At 48.1% G+C, this 17609-nt stretch overlaps 1 protein-coding gene across 1 annotated transcript; it reads right to left on the minus strand.

Moving 5' to 3' along the window:
* Positions 1 to 2006: 2006 nt before the first annotated feature.
* On the minus strand, positions 2007 to 17286 carry LOC117444069 (zinc finger protein 286A-like). The gene is made up of 4 exons (XM_071202691.1): positions 17210 to 17286; positions 12303 to 12634; positions 11643 to 11934; positions 2007 to 3702 (listed from the first exon to the last, which is right to left on the minus strand). Exons 2-4 carry the CDS (start codon positions 12320 to 12322, stop codon positions 3073 to 3075), a joined length of 942 nt encoding a protein of 313 aa, XP_071058792.1. The 5' UTR covers positions 12323 to 12634; positions 17210 to 17286; the 3' UTR covers positions 2007 to 3072.
* Positions 17287 to 17609: the final 323 nt, after the last annotated feature.

Consider the following 17609-nt stretch of genomic DNA (forward strand, 5'->3'; position numbering starts at 1 on the left):
CAAGTCTCAAGTCTTTGGTCACGAGTCCAAGTCACGTCTCAAGTCTTTGGTCACGAGTCCAAGTCACGTCTCAAGTCTTTGTGGGATGAGACTTGATCAAGTCTCAAGTCTTTGGTCACGAGTCCAAGTCAAGTCTCAAGTCTTTGGTCACGAGTCCAAGTCACGTCTCAAGTCTTTGGTCACGAGTCCAAGTCAAGTCTCAAGTCTTTGGTCACGAGTCCAAGTCACGTCTCAAGTCTTTGTGGGGTGAGACTTGATCAAGTCTCAAGTCTTTGGTCACGAGTCCAAGTCAAGTCTCAAGTCTCTTCTGGTTGTAATCAGCCTTCTATCGTCTGCTGCTATCCAGTCTGTTCAGAATACTGCAGCTATATCTAAGAAATTCAAAGCATGTACTGTGTTATTATCACTCCTATATCTATTAGCATGCAGCATCAGTACTGACTAGTTGTTTGTTATATGATCACTTTAAACAGGCTATTGCAATGTGAGGACAAACATCACACTTTAGCTAAATGCAAACAACTTATAAGCAAAGCACTCAGAATCAGAAATCAGTATCACAAATACAAAGCTAGCAGCAAGCTAAGTTAGCATTACACAGCTGATGCTGAGCTAAACATGTTTGCTAACCGTCCATGCGTTAATGTGACTGACCTCTCCGGGTGACTTTTCAAGTGCCTGATGAAATTCGACGTTGTTGCGCCAGCATCCTTGATTTTGATATTGCAGACTTTGCAGTGTGCGCTCCTTTTGTTGGTGCCGCCGGCGTTTTGTTCGAAGTGTTTGTAGTTGAACCGAATTACAAGCGGTACAGCCGCAGGTGTGCCGCCGGTCGCCATGGTGTTACTACGAGGTAGTAACAGAGGCGCGCACGTCTGCGTAATGAGCCCGGCTAAAGTAACTGGATGGCCTGCCTGCCTGTCAGCCTTCCATCTGGGCACACACTGATCTCGTGCCCTCATTGGTCATGTGCGCGTTCGTGTGTGTTGGAGGAGGCGGGCTCTATAAGGAAGTAGCAGCCTCTAGCAGATTATCTCCGGTTGTGTATTTTCAAATTCTAGCGATCTCGAGCCGGTTTCTCTTCAATGTACCTACCCCACCTTTAATACGCCAAAAACCCTACCCCACCTTTAATACGCCAAAAACCCTACCCCACCTTTAATACGCCAAAAACCCTACCCCACCTTTAATACGCCAACAACCCTACCCCACCTTTAATACGCCAAAAACCCTACCCCACCTTTAATACGCCAAAAACCCTACCCCACCTTTAATACGCCAAAAACCCTACCCCACCTTTAATATGCCAAAAACCCTACCCCACCTTTAATACGCCAAAAACCCTACCCCACCTTTAATACGCCAAAAACCCTACCCCACCTTTAATACGCCAAAAATAGAAAACACAATGATTGTTCACGAGTCCCAACACACGAGTCCAAGTCGAGTCTGAAGTCTTTTGGTCACGAGTCCAAGTCGAGTCTGAAGTCTCTGTGTGTGCAACTTAAGTGCGACTCGAGTCCCCATCTCTGCTGTGACCCCAACTGTACTCCGGGAGACTGAGTGCTGCCCCCTGCTGCCACACACAGGAAGTGCTGCCAACATCTTCTTCTGTGGTGTTTATAGGACTGTCGTGTGTTCTGAAAGGATTCAGTGCTGCTGTGTGTTGATGTGTGTCGCCCTCTGGTGGAGACAGTCCGGTAACACTGGACTAAAGACAAACACAGACTTTATTTTGAAGGTTTATTACAAAACGCAAGACAAAACATGTCAACGGGTGTTTAACTATCGGCAAAACACGAACCACGACGAACGCTCTATCAGCAGGAGAACCGAGGAAACACAACGAGGGGGGGCAGCTTCGACTGAGGAACATACACCTGGTTCTCCTCCTCTGGTGTTTTCTGCCGCCTACACACTATAAATATATCACATTAAATTAAGATAACCCAATTCACAGAAGTCTCTCACAAAGTGTCCGCAGGAACAGGAAGTGCAGCGGGGGGGGGGGGGGGGGTCTGTCAGCGTCATAGTCTCTCTGGAAACAGATGTTCTGCAGGTGTTCTGCGGATGTTCTGCACGTTCTCTCCAGGCGCTGAGGTTCTCACATTAACTGGTTCCACTGGTAATAAGTGTAGTCCAATCAGCATCTCTAATCTCACATTTGTCTCAAATCTGCGTTGTTTATTTTTTTATAAATTAAGAGTTTTTTCTTCAGGTTTTTATTTGAATAAACTACTTTGGAGGCTTGTACTTTGAAAAGCTGTCTGCTGAAGTCGTCTCCTGTCTGATGATGAGGGGGGGGGGGGTGTAAGTCACATTTAAATATTCATACATTACAACATTGTTCCAAATTCATCATAAAGTGCAGTTTTCTCTTTGACTTCCTTAAAAAACTACAAATATGGCCGACCGGCTGCAGAGGAGTCTTCATGCAAACATTAACGTGGAGAACCAATCAGAGCGTCTAAGCTTTAAACAGGGAACCAATCGCTGCATCTGTGTACCAATCAGTCGCTCTGAGCGATGATAACAAAGATGATATTATGAATTATAATAACGACTGGTATTAAAGTTATAATTGAATACTTTCATATTATTACTAACTTACAAAAACAGAGAATTATTATTATTAACGGATCAGAAATAATAATCAGTATGAACAGAGCCAAAGAAATAAAAGGGACTACAAAATAAATAATGATAGAGGTGATCCTCGTGGACCAATAGGATTTCAGGAGAGAAGCTCTGATTGGATTGGAGCAGCAGGGGGCGGGGCTTGTAGTTTTCAATTGAAAAGTCTAATTAAAATGTGTTCTCTTTTCTGTGGGACTCCGTTTCCCAAAATGCTCTGCGTGCTCAACCCAGGTGGCTGATGGGAAATGGAGTGAAGAACAGCGTCACTGTGCAACCTGACAGACAGGTGGGGGGGGCGGCGCCTGGGGGGGGAAGGGGCACTAACCCATCCGTAAGAGCCGTCATTATGACCATATAAGGAGACTGCCACACGACCATATATGGATGTCCTGCTGCTATTTACACCAGAGATGCAGGTCCAGTTCTGGGGGGGAGTCACTCCGAGTCGGACTCCAGCGGTGCCGTCTCGTCCAGCGCTGGCCTCTTCCTGCGGCGCTGCTCCTCCAGGTGAGCCTTCTTGTGGCGCTGCTCCTCCAGGTGAGCCTTCTTGTGGCGCTGCTCCTCCAGGTGAGCCTTCTTGTGGCGCTGCTCCTCCAGGTGAGCCTTCTTGTGGCGCTGCTCCTCCAGGTGAGCCTTCTTGTGGCGCTGCTGCTCCTCCAGGTGAGCCTTCTTGTGGCGGGAGAAGCTGCTGGAGTGCATGAAGGTTTTGCTGCAGGCGGTGCAGGTGAAGGTCTTCGTCCTGCCGGGGGGGGGCAGCTTCAGGTGTTTCCCGCCCCCCCCCCGGTGGGTCAGCTGGTGTCGGGCCAGGCTGGAGGCGTGGCTGAAACGCTTCCCGCATTGGCTGCAGACGTGACGCCCCGCCCCCTCCTCCTCTGAGGGGGCGGGGCCTCTGCGGACGCCCCGCCCCCCCCCTCCCCGGCGGCGGCGGTTCTTCTTGCACAAAGTGTAAAAGTTGGGTTTGTCCCGGGAGCAAAGCTTCAGGCGGATCTTCAGATCTGAAGACGACTCGCCCAGGTTCTCCTTCCCCGGGGTGTAGCTGTCCAGCAGCTCCTTCACATGGGTCACCTGGGGGGCAGAAGCATACCTTAATACACCTTAGCATGACTCAGCAGATACACCTTAGCATGACTCAGCAGATACACCTTAGCATGACTCAGCAGATACACCTTGATATGACTCAGCAGATACACCTTAGCATGACTCAGCAGATACACCTTAGCATGACTCAGCAGATACACCTTAGCATGACTCAGCAGATACACCTTAGCATGACTCAGCAGATACACCTTAGCATGACTCAGCAGATACACCTTAGCATGACTCAGCAGATACACCTTAGCATGACTCAGCAGATACACCTTAGCATGACTCAGCAGATACACCTTAGCATGACTCAGCAGATACACCTTGATATGACTCAGCAGATACACCTTAGCATGACTCAGCAGATACACCTTAGCATGACTCAGCAGATACACCTTGATATGACTCAGCAGATACACCTTAGCATGACTCAGCAGATACACCTTGATATGACTCAGCAGATACACCTTAGCATGACTCAGCAGATACACCTTAGCATGACTCAGCAGATACACCTTAGCATGACTCAGCAGATACACCTTGATATGACTCAGCAGATACACCTTAGCATGACTCAGCAGATACACCTTGATATGACTCAGCAGATACACCTTAGCATGACTCAGCAGATACACCTTAGCATGACTCAGCAGATACACCTTAGCATGACTCAGCAGATACACCTTGATATGACTCAGCAGATACACCTTAGCATGACTCAGCAGATACACCTTAGCATGACTCAGCAGATACACCTTGATATGACTCAGCAGATACACCTTAGCATGACTCAGCAGATACACCTTGATATGACTCAGCAGATACACCTTAGCATGACTCAGCAGATACACCTTAGCATGACTCAGCAGATACACCTTGATATGACCTCCCGAATACCATTTTTCGGGCTCCGGATATTCGATAGTAACCAGCAGCGAATATTCGGCCCGCGCGGGGGAGGTTGTAAATGTCTTAAGTGTCATTCATTTGGCTTGGCTTCCTATTTATGGACATGCTTTTATTTTGAAGGAGAGGTAGCGCTGTTGACAGGAAGTTGTTGTTGCTATGGAAACAACATGACAGAGATTAACGGAGAAGAGTAATATCTACATACAAAGACGGAGAAAGTAAACGATAACGTTTATGGTTAAGTGTTAGCCCCCCCCGAAGAGGCACAAGCTCTTAGTGCCAAACCCGAATAGTACTCCAACGAACGAATATTCGGGTACAGCCCTAGTATTTAAGCAATAGCTCACTTCAGGCCGTGGTATATGCTCAGTATATCACAGCTAGGGGGGTTGAACCACGCCCCCTAGCTGTGATATAAAGAGCATATATCACGGCCTGAAGTGAGCTATTGCTTTTATAAAACCAGGTGTGGCAATACGAAAGAAAAATACATCCATCCATCTTCTCCGCTTATCCGCGGTCGGGTCGCGGGGGTAGCAGTTCCAGCAGAGAGCCCCAAACGTTCCTTTTCCCTCATCAACCAGCTCTGACTGGGGGGTCCCAAGGCGCTCCCAGGCCAGCGAAGAGACATAACCCCTCCACCTGGTCCTAGGTCTACCCCTCGGTCTCCTCCCTGCTCTCACCCCATCCCTAAGGGAGACGCCAGCCAGCCTGCGGAGGAAACCCATCTCGGCCGCTTGTATCCGAAAAATACACACTAATTTAAATAGTTTTTATTAGTAAATAATGATGTTCAAAATAAAATAGTCCCTCCGTTGCCTTCTGCACGAAACATAGTGCGAGGTGGTTGCTAGGCAACAACACTAAGCTAGCGAACATATTAGACAGAGAGCGTTGGTCCATTATCTGGCTATTTATTTACAGTCATGTGTTTGCTGTGCAGCCGCTGAAACCTGTGCAGCATCAGTAGCATGCTCACGAGGTCACTTGTTGAGGTTGACATGTCTCTGCTTTGTTTCAAGACCCCGTCAGAACGCTTTGATGGAGGTCCTTCTCCAGTTGGTCCGCCTGCTCTTCACGCAGCTCTGCACGTCGTCCTGTAGGTGCTCTCTGGAGAGGCACTGCTCCATAGTGAACCCCCCCCCCCCCCGGAGGTCCAAATTAACCTCACATGTTTCCATCGTATGCTTTGTAAGTTTGTTTCGTAACGGAAGAAATGTAAATATATTTATAAAACTGACAAGTCAAATCAAGCAATCTGATTGGTCGATAGTGTTTTTGCGGACCTCTTTGATTACGTCGCTGCTTGCTTTAACAGTAGCACACCTCATGATGTCAGACCGTGGAGAGCATCTAGATACCCCGCCCTGATGCCAGAGGACCTGCACACTGAGTATGTGTCGCCGCTTGATGTCTGTGTCTGGACCGCTGCGTGACCAGGAGGGCTTCTGCCCCGTTACTTCTCCGCTGCTTCCTTGTTCCAGTTTGAAAAGCAAGCTGCAGCCCAACGGCATACTGTTTTTCTCAGACGCGGAGGGATACTGACTTGTTGTGAAAAGTAACTTACAATTCTACCCGTGATATATACGCTCAGTATATCACGGCTAAGAACCAATCAGATTGCTTGATTTGACTTGTCCGTTTTATAAGTATATATATACCTGGTGTTTGGAGAGGAGCGTGTATAAGTATATATAGTATATATCAGAGATGGAGTACTCGAGTCCTGGACTCGGACTCCAGTGCCGATTTTCGGGACTCGTGACTCGACTCGGACTCGCGCACTGATTGACGCGACTCGGACTCATGAATTTCCCCCCCCACGATGACTCGGACTTGACTCGTACGTTGACGCTCCGACTCGGACTCGAGCAAGTTTTCTCTGGAGTCCGATGTCCTCTGTCCTGGCGTGTGCGCCTGCGAGGCGAGTTCACGGACTGGGCCCCGCTGTTCCAGTCTAGAGATAGAGACACCCCCCGCATCGTGCTGGATGCTTTCACTCTTTCTGCTTCCACATCGGGAAAGAGCAGAACGCTCGTTATGTGGAAACAACATTGAAGAGAAGGCTCCGTAGCTCATGACTCTCAGGGTCGAGTTCAGACGGCTGTCTTGAACACTATCATCAGAGTGATCTAATCAATAAATAAAGATTCAGCCATCACACGAAAGCACATGGCTAGTTAGCATGCTAAGTAGCCATGTGCTTTCTGGGGCTCAATCTTTGTAAACTGATTTAACCGTAAAAGTTCCTTCAAAATAAGAGTCCCGATCTTATTACTATCAAAATAAAAGTGCAAAGGAAAATATTGGCATACAAATATAATCACTTCTCTAAACTCATTTTAAATATAGTTTATTTATATATAATAATAATATTAGTAATAAGCTTTATATTTGTTTAGCACCTATTACAAGAGTTGTAGCCAAACTGGCTTCACAGCAGTTCAACAGACAGATCAGTAAAACATGACAGGATCAAAGCAATGCAGAGGAGCAGCTACATTTCAACACATCCACGAAGGTTAATACATGAAGACTTGAGACTCGGCTCGAACTCGAACTCTTCTTGGGTGACTCGGACTCGACTCGGACTCGAACACAGGTAATGATGACTCGGACTCGACTCGGACTCGAAGAGTGGTGGCTCGAGAGTGACTCGGACTCGACTCGGACTCGAACACAGGTAATGATGACTCGGACTCGAACACAGGTAATGATGACTCGGACTCGAACACAGGTAATGATGACTCGGACTCGAACACAGGTAATGATGACTCGGACTCGAACACAGGTAATGATGACTCAGACTCGAACACAGGTAATGATGACTCAGACTCGGCTCGGACTCGAACACAGGTAATGGTGACTCGGACTCGACTCGGACTCGAACACAGGTAATGATGACTCGGACTCGGCTCGGACTCGAACACAGGTAATGATGACTCGGACTCGAACACAGGTAATGATGACTCGGACTCGGCTCGGACTCGAACACAGGTAATGGTGACTCGGACTCGACTCGGACTCGAACACAGGTAATGATGACTCGGACTCGGCTCGGACTCGAACACAGGTAATGATGACTCGGACTCGGCTCAGACTCGAACACAGGTAATGGTGACTCGGACTCGACTCGGACTCGAAGAGTGGTGACTCGAGAGTGACTCGGACTCGACTCGGACTCGAACACAGGTAATGATGACTCGGACTCGAACACAGGTAATGATGACTCGGACTCGAACACAGGTAATGATGACTCGAACTCGGCTCGGACTCGAACACAGGTAATGGTGACTCGGACTCGACTCGGACTCGAAGAGTGGTGACTCGAGAGTGACTCGGACTCGACTCGGACTTGAACACAGGTAATGATGACTCGGACTCGAACACAGGTAATGATGACTCGGACTCGACTCGGACTCTTCTTGGGTGACTCGGACTCGACTCGGACTCGAACACAGGTAATGATGACTCGGACTCGACCCGGACTCGAACACAGGTAATGATGACTCGGACTCGACTCGGACTCGAACACAGGTAATGATGACTCGGACCCGACTCGGACTCTTCTTGGGTGACTCGGACTCGACTCGGACTCGAACACAGGTAATGATGACTCGGACTCGACTCGGACTCGAAGAGTGGTGGCTCGAGAGTGACTCGGACTCGACTCGGACTCGAACACAGGTAATGATGACTCGGACTCGAACACAGGTAATGATGACTCGGACTCGAACACAGGTAATGATGACTCGGACTCGAACACAGGTAATGATGACTCGGACTCGAACACAGGTAATGATGACTCAGACTCGAACACAGGTAATGATGACTCAGACTCGGCTCGGACTCGAACACAGGTAATGGTGACTCGGACTCGACTCGGACTCGAACACAGGTAATGATGACTCGGACTCGGCTCGGACTCGAACACAGGTAATGATGACTCGGACTCGAACACAGGTAATGATGACTCGGACTCGGCTCGGACTCGAACACAGGTAATGGTGACTCGGACTCGACTCGGACTCGAACACAGGTAATGATGACTCGGACTCGGCTCGGACTCGAACACAGGTAATGATGACTCGGACTCGGCTCAGACTCGAACACAGGTAATGGTGACTCGGACTCGACTCGGACTCGAAGAGTGGTGACTCGAGAGTGACTCGGACTCGACTCGGACTCGAACACAGGTAATGATGACTCGGACTCGAACACAGGTAATGATGACTCGGACTCGAACACAGGTAATGATGACTCGAACTCGGCTCGGACTCGAACACAGGTAATGGTGACTCGGACTCGACTCGGACTCGAAGAGTGGTGACTCGAGAGTGACTCGGACTCGACTCGGACTTGAACACAGGTAATGATGACTCGGACTCGAACACAGGTAATGATGACTCGGACTCGACTCGGACTCTTCTTGGGTGACTCGGACTCGACTCGGACTCGAACACAGGTAATGATGACTCGGACTCGACCCGGACTCGAACACAGGTAATGATGACTCGGACTCGACTCGGACTCGAACACAGGTAATGATGACTCGGACCCGACTCGGACTCTTCTTGGGTGACTCGGACTCGACTCGGACTCGAACACAGGTAATGATGACTCAGACTCGACTCGGACTCGAACACAGGTAATGATGACTCGGACTCGACTCGGACTCGAACACAGGTAATGATGACTCGGACTCGACCCGGACTCGAACACAGGTAATGATGACTCAGACTCGACTTGGACTCGAACACAGGTAATGATGACTCGGACTCGACTCGGACTCGAACACAGGTAATGATGACTCGGACTCGCTCGGACTCTTCTTGGGTGACTCGGACTCGACTCGGACTCGAACACAGGTAATGATGACTCAGACTCGACTCGGACTCGAACACAGGTAATGATGACTCGGACTCGACTCGGACTCGAACACAGGTAATGATGACTCGGACTCGACTCGGACTCGAACACAGGTAATGATGACTCGGACTCGACTCGGACTCGAACATAGGTAATGATGACTCGGACTCGACTCGGACTCGAACACAGGTAATGATGACTCGGACTCGACTCGGACTCGAACACAGGTAATGATGACTCGGACTCGACTCGGACTCGAACACAGGTAATGATGACTCGGACTCGACTCGGACTCGAACACAGGTAATGATGACTCGGACTCGACTCGGACTCGAACACAGGTAATGATGACTCGGAACCGACTCAGACTCTTCTTGGGTGACTCGGACTCGAAGAGTGGTGACTCGAGAGTGACTCGGACTCGACTCGGACTTGAACACAGGTAATGATGACTCGGACTCGACTCTTCTTGGGTGACTCGGACTCGACTCGGACTCGAACACAGGTAATGATGACTCGGACTCGACCCGGACTCGAACACAGGTAATGATGACTCGGACTCGACTCTGACTCGAACACAGGTAATGATGACTCAGACTCGACTCGGACTCGAACACAGGTAATGATGACTCGGACTCGACTCGGACTCGAACACAGGTAATGATGACTCGGAACCGACTCAGACTCCTCTTGGGTGACTCGGACTCGACTCGGACTCGAACACAGGTAATGATGACTCGGAACCGACTCAGACTCCTCTTGGGTGACTCGGACTCGACTCGGACTCGAACACAGGTAATGATGACTCGGACTCGACTCAGACTTGAACACAGGTAATGATGACTCGACTCGGACTCTTCTTGGGTGACTCGGACTCGACTCGGACTCGAAGAGTGGTGACTCGGACTCGACTCGGACTCGACTCGGACTCGAACACAGGTAATGATGACTCGACTCGGACTCGAACACAGGTAATGATGACTCGGACTCGACCCGGACTCGAACACAGGTAATGATGACTCGGACTCGACCCGGACTCGAACATAGGTAATGATGACTCGGACTCGACTCGGACTCGAACACAGGTAATGATGACTCGGACTCGACCCGGACTCGAACACAGGTAATGATGACTCGGACTCGACCCGGACTCGAACATAGGTAATGATGACTCGGACTCGACTCGGACTCGAACACAGGTAATGATGACTCGGACTCGACTCGGACTCGAACACAGGTAATGATGACTCGGACTCGACCCGGACTCGAACACAGGTAATGATGACTCGGACTCGACCCGGACTCGAACATAGGTAATGATGACTCGGACTCGACTCGGACTCGAACACAGGTAATGATGACTCGGACTCGACCCGGACTCGAACACAGGTAATGATGACTCGGACTCGACCCGGACTCGAACATAGGTAATGATGACTCGGACTCGACTCGGACTCGAACACAGGTAATGATGACTCGGACTCGACCCGGACTCGAACACAGGTAATGATGACTCGGACTCGACCCGGACTCGAACATAGGTAATGATGACTCGGACTCGACTCGGACTCGAACACAGGTAATGATGACTCGGACTCGACTCGGACTCGAACACAGGTAATGATGACTCGGACTCGACCCGGACTCGAACACAGGTAATGATGACTCGGACCCGACTCGGACTCTTCTTGGGTGACTCGGACTCGACTCGGACTCGAACACAGGTAATGATGACTCGGACTCGACTCAGACTTGAACACAGGTAATGATGACTCGACTCGGACTCTTCTTGGGTGACTCGGACTCGACTCGGACTCGAAGAGTGGTGACTCGAGAGTGACTCGGACTCGACTCAGACTTGAACACAGGTAATGATGACTCGGACCCGACTCGGACTCTTCTTGGGTGACTCGGACTCGAAGAGTGGTGACTCGAGAGTGACTTGGACTCGTGAATTGGTGACTTCACTACAACACTGGTATATATATATATTACCTGGTGTTTGGAGAGCTGCGTGTATAAGTATATATATATATATTACCTGGTGGTTGGAGAGCTGCGTGTATAAGTATATATCGTATATATATATTACCTGGTGTTTGGAGAGCTGCGTCTATAAGTATACGTATATATAGTATATATACCTGGTGTTTGGAGAGGAGCGTGGACGTCCTGAAGCTCATGTCGCACTGCGGGCAGGCGTAGAAGGTGTCGCCGGGCGGACTCTGAGCGACGGCCCGGCGGCTCTTCTGTCTCCGGCCTCCTGCCTTCTGGGGGTGACGCAGGGCGGCCATGTCTTCTTTCGGGAGCCCCTTCCCCTTCTTGTGGACGAGGCGGTGGCGCGACAGGCTGGAGCTGTGGTTGAACTCCTTCCCGCAGATGTTGCACGGGTGGATGCGCCGCTTCCCGTGCAGCCGCAGGTGGCTGCCCAGCATCCTGCACACAGCATCAGACTGAGCTTAGAAGCTTCAGGCGACTGAACATTAATCATTATTAAAAATGCATCTCAAATTAAAAACGTAATAAAATCTTAGATCAATCGTTAATCAAGTTAATTAAATAATTAATTAAAAAACTGAAAGTATTAATAATAGTTATTAATTTAAATAATCCATTTAATGGGATTAATTCAAAAATTAAAAGAGATAAATGAAATAATTAATCAAAACAGAAAGTAGTAATAACATTAAATAAAAACTGCAGAAAATAAATAAAAACTAAAATAAATAATAATAGTTATTCATTTAAATGTAAACGAATTAATTAATTCTAAAATGAAAAGAGATAAGGGTAGATGGGGGTACCTGCTCCCCTTGAAGGTCATGCCGCAGTGGGGGCAGGAGTACTGCGCCTCCTGGTGGGGGGGCTCCCTCTTGATGGGCGCCGCCCCCTTGCTGTGGGTCTGCTGGTGTCGGTACAGACTGGAGGCGTGGCTGTAGCTCTTCCCACAGAAGCTGCAGCGGTACTGACGCTCCTCCTCCTCCTCCTCTTCCTCTTCCTCCTCCTCCTCTTCCTGCAGCTGGCTGACCCCCGCCTGCTCCTCCTGCTCCTCCTGCTCTTCCTCCTCCTCCTCCTCCTCCTCGTCAGAGTCCGTCTTGATCTCCACGCTCTGCTCCGTCACCTCGCACGGATAGACCTAACAAAACATAATAGTGTCAGATGTTAGAGGGTAACCAATCAGAGGGTAACAAGTCAGGGGGTAACCAATCAGAGGGTAACAAGTCAGGGGGTAACCAATCAGAGGGTAACCAATCGGAGGGTAACCAATCGGAGGGTAACCAGTCAGAGGGTATCACATGACTCTGCAGTAGATCACATGACTCTACAGTAGATCACATGACTCTACAGTAGATCACATGACTCTGCAGTTGATCACATGGCTCTACAGTAGATAACATGACTCTACAGTAGATCACATGGCTCTACAGTAGATCACATGACTCTACAGTAGATCACATGGCTCTACAGTAGATCACATGACTCTACAGTAGATCACATGACTCTACAGTAGATCACATGGCTCTACAGTAGATCACATGACTCTACAGTAGATCACATGGCTCTACAGTAGATCACATGACTCTACAGTTGATCACATGACTCTACAGTTGATCACATGACTCTCTAGTACAGTGATTCTCAAATGGGTGTACGCGGACCCCTGGGGGTACGTTGGAGTACGTGAGATTTATTTTATGTTAATGGAAATAAAAAACATTAGTGATGCATTTAAACAAACTGCTAGTAGTAGATGAACTACTTTCTTCAAAGGCTTACAGAATCTCTGGATAATACAATGGGAACAATAAACGCTCTCTTTCCTCTCCCTCTCCTGACAGCCCTCAGGCTCGTGCAGCTCGCTGAACCTGTAATGAGTGACCCGACAGTAAAGAATACATATATGTATAACTAGTTTAGCCAGTTCCAGAGCAGATCAACTAGCTAAGTGTGATAGGTCTAACGCTTGGTGTACGTTGCTGCGCTCAGCGCTCCGTCACACAGAGCTGCGTGTTCTCCGTCAGCAGCAGCTGATCTGATCTCTCTCTCTCGGTTAGACTTCACTCGCGTTGATGTCCAAATCTATCAGATCCAGCTAGTTCTAGTTAATGATATGACTTCCTGCTTATCAAAGGACCTAAACAATAAGCGTTGCTCGGCAACGGCGTGTGGCCGCAAAGTACAGCGCAGCATTATGCATATGTTTATACGAGGGGTCAAAATCCCACGCTCATAAAATGCTCATGTTTGTTTCTCTTCCCCCGAAACAAATAAATAAACCCATTTTAGGAAAAGTAAGGAAGTCTGAGCCGTGTGGGTTGATATGAACAGTGTAACAGCTGCAGCTGCCTCGCTGTCAGAACGACGAAGCTCTCAGTGAAGCTCGAGCCCACGTTTCTCTACATCAAGTACAACTTATTAGAAAGATCAGTTCAATGCAGCTCATGTCGTCTCCGTGCTGCTGCTCGATGTTAACATGAATTTAGTGATGGATTGTAAACATTTGAAATGTAGCATTTAAGTGTTTCTCAGTTACAAGGTTGTTGTTGTTGTTGTTGTTGTACTGTACCTCTTTATATAGACATTTATTCCTTAACAAATTGTTGTTGCGCTGATCAGGGGGTACTTGGCTGAATCTTTTTTTCAAAGGGGGAATATTATTGTAAAAAGGTTGAGAACCACTACTCTAGTAGATCACATGACTCTGCAGTAGATCACATGACTCTGCAGTAGATCACATGACTCTACAGTAGATCACATGACTCTACAGTAGATCACATGACTCTGCAGTAGATCACATGACTCTACAGTAGATCACATGACTCTACAGTAGATCACATGACTCTGCAGTAGATCACATGACTCTACAGTAGATCACATGACTCTGCAGTAGATCACATGACTCTGCAGTAGATCACATGACTCTGCAGTAGATCACATGACTTTGCAGTAGATCACATGACTCTGCAGTAGGTCACATGACTCTGCAGTAGATCACATGGCTATCCAGTAGATCACATGACTCTGCAGTAGATCACATGGCTATCCAGTAGATCACATGACTCTACAGTAGATCACATGACTCTACAGTAGATCACATGACTCTCTAGTAGATCACATGACGCTCTAGTAGATCACATGACTCTCTAGTAGATCACATGACTCTACAGTAGATCACATGACTCTACAGTAGATCACATGACTCTCTAGTAGATCACATGACTCTACAGTAGATCACATGACTCTGCAGTAGATCACATGACTCTAGTAGATCACATGACTCTACAGTTGATCACATGACTCTCTAGTACAGTGGTTCTCAACCTGGTACGCGAGCTCCCGCTAGGTGGTACGCGGAGGAATCTGAAATATTTAAAACAATTAATTAAAAAAATGTAATTTTTAGGAATTAGGAAAGCACTTCACTAACTGCAGTTCCCAAAAGGAGCTGTACAAATGCCGCAGTTTGTGCGTGGCTGTGTCTTTAGTTGAAAGCCCAGTGGCGATCTGCTCATCTCTCATCGAAATAATATGCTACAAAGCGGCGGACTGGCCATCTGTGTTGAACCTTCCTGTCGGCTCCCAGACCGTAGGGGAGGAGGGCAGGAGCAACAAGCTTCAGGTGCAATAACCCACTTTAGCTTCAATGGCTGGAGAGAGGCGAGCTCTTCTTGGGAGGCCGTTGCATTTATTTAGCTGTTCTTCTGTTTCACAAAATACATCACAGACCTCTGTTTTTCTGCTGCCTCGTTTCACTTCCAGAAACACACACACGTTCTCTCCATAGGTTCTCTCAGTGTCGCTCTACCATCCACAAACACACATGCACAAGCCACACCCCTCTCTCTCTCTCTTAAAGGCACAGCGATCTCATCTCACTCTGCATGACCCTAATATCATAACATGTGTGTTCTGGAGATCGTCCTTATTATTATGCCGTTTAAACCAATTATTTAAATGTGTTTCTTAAATTCGGCATCATGTAAGTTGCGAGAATCCCCCGCCCTCCTGCTGATAGTTGAAGCTCCTCAACCCCCCCCCCTTGATAATTCTCGATCTTATTGAGCACGCTGATAACAATTTTGTTTTTAAATGGCGCTTCATATCAAACGGGTTGCCCACCCCTGTAATAGGCTATTGTTGTTTTTAGATTTAGAAACGAAAAAAAAAGGTTTTTATTTATTTTTGGCGTTGCTATGACGACCATACTACCCGCGAAACATTAGAACGTTGCAAGCAAGCTATGAAAGAAAGAAGAAAGCTGAATTATGCTAAAAACGTGGCTCAAAACGGGAGGTATACGGAAGAGAGGTACAGAGGAGAACATTGCCAGCTAAAGGGAACAAGTGAATGAGGAGGAGGACAGTCAAGCGAGCGCAAGCGCAGGCTCCGCCAGCAACGCAACAGTGATATGCGCAGCCACAACGCTGCCCAGTGCTAACGCTGCTAACGTAGCTGCGAGTGACTCCATCAGCAGCAGACGACGCTGAAGTTGGCTTCCGAATCAGAGCATCCGTTTCGGCAGTTAAGGGGAAAGTTAAGGGACATTTAATTTACAGCGTTGAGCGAACAATCCTCCGTGGTTTCACAAATCTGAAACTGTGTTATAAAGAATCCTTAGACTCTCTGGGATAATCCAGTCCAGATAAATCGGCTATGGAGCGATTTAAGAGGTTCAAACACGGAGGATTGTTCGCTCAGCGCTGTAAATTAAATGTCCCTTAACTTTCCCCTTAACTGCCGAATCGGATGCTCTGAATCGGAAGCCAACTTCAGTGTCGTCAGCAGCAGCGCAAGTGAGTCCATAAAAAAGAGACACAAACCAGTTCGGAAATACAACCAGGGTTACATTACATCTGGATTCAGCTGCAGTGGGACATGAGCCCAGACCACAGTGCGTGATGTGTGGTGAAGAGTTAAGTAATCATTCTATGAAACCATCGCACCTCCAACGGCACCTTACGACTAAACACGCCCACCTGCCGACTAAACACGCCCACCTGCCGACTAAACACGCCCACCTGTCGACTAAACACGCCCACCTGCCAACTAAACACGCCCACCTGCCAACTAAACACGCCCACCTGCCAACTAAACACGCTCACCTGCCAACTAAACACGCCCACCTGCCAACTAAACACGCCCACCTGCCAACTAAACACGCCCACCTGCCAACTAAACACGCTCACCTGCCAACTAAACACGCCCACCTGCCAACTAAACACGCCCACCTGCCAACTAAACACGCTCACCTGCCAACTAAACACGCCCACCTGCCAACTAAACACGCCCACCTGCCAACTAAACACGCTCACCTGCCAACTAAACACGCCCACCTGCCAACTAAACACGCCCACCTGCCAACTAAACACGCCCACCTGCCAACTAAACACGCCCACCTGCCAACTAAACACGCTCACCTGTAGGGCTGTGCAATTTAATCGATCTTGCGATATATATCGATATTTAGTTTTCCGAGAAAGTATCGATATTTCAGCCGCGGGTATCGATACATTAAGTCTGATAACTGTGTTCGTTATACTCGCGTCCAGGAGAGAAGCTTTAAAAAGGAGACTAATTGAGTCTCTGAGAATGTTCAAATGTATACTTTAATTAATAAAAAGCGCGGTAATGTTACAAGCAGAAGATGATTCAGTCAGAAAAACAGCTGTGTTCTGGCTCTCGTGAGCGAAGGGAAGAGAGCGAGCTCCACCTTTCCAGCTGTTAAATATCCTCTGCTGAATCCTCCCTGTGGGCCGGTTGGGCTGCTGGGGATCGGCCCTCCACGTCTCCAATGTTCGTTGTTGCGCATTACAGAGGATTCAGACATTGCACATTAAATATATAACTAAACACGCCTTTTCTCCTCCTTATCTCTTTCATGACTTTTCATTTAATACATTTTAAACGCTGTAATCAATACTCCAAAAATACCTCACGGCTGGTATCATTTCCGGTAGTTCCGAATGTTGTCTCATGCTACCCACGTCTGTAAACAAACGTATTCAAATAAACTGTACCTTCATTTAATATTCAGCAATAATAATATCTCGACGTCTATAGTTGTAGTGTTGAAATCAGTAGGTTTCGGTGTGCAACACTCCGTGTCATAT

The sequence above is a fragment of the Pseudochaenichthys georgianus genome, unplaced genomic scaffold (genome assembly GCF_902827115.2).
Source record: "Pseudochaenichthys georgianus unplaced genomic scaffold, fPseGeo1.2 scaffold_722_arrow_ctg1, whole genome shotgun sequence".
In the NCBI taxonomy this organism is placed as follows: Eukaryota; Metazoa; Chordata; class Actinopteri; order Perciformes; family Channichthyidae; genus Pseudochaenichthys; species Pseudochaenichthys georgianus.

Coding starts and splice junctions, on each gene's coding strand:
- LOC117444069 (XM_071202691.1), bottom strand. CDS start 12,322: ATGACCTTCAAGGGGAGCAG. Junction 11,935..12,302: donor ATGACCTTCAAGGGGAGCAG/GTACCCCCATCT, acceptor TGCTGTGTGCAG/GATGCTGGGCAGCCACCTGC. Junction 3,703..11,642: donor CGCTCCTCTCCAAACACCAG/GTATATATACTA, acceptor TCTGCCCCCCAG/GTGACCCATGTGAAGGAGCT.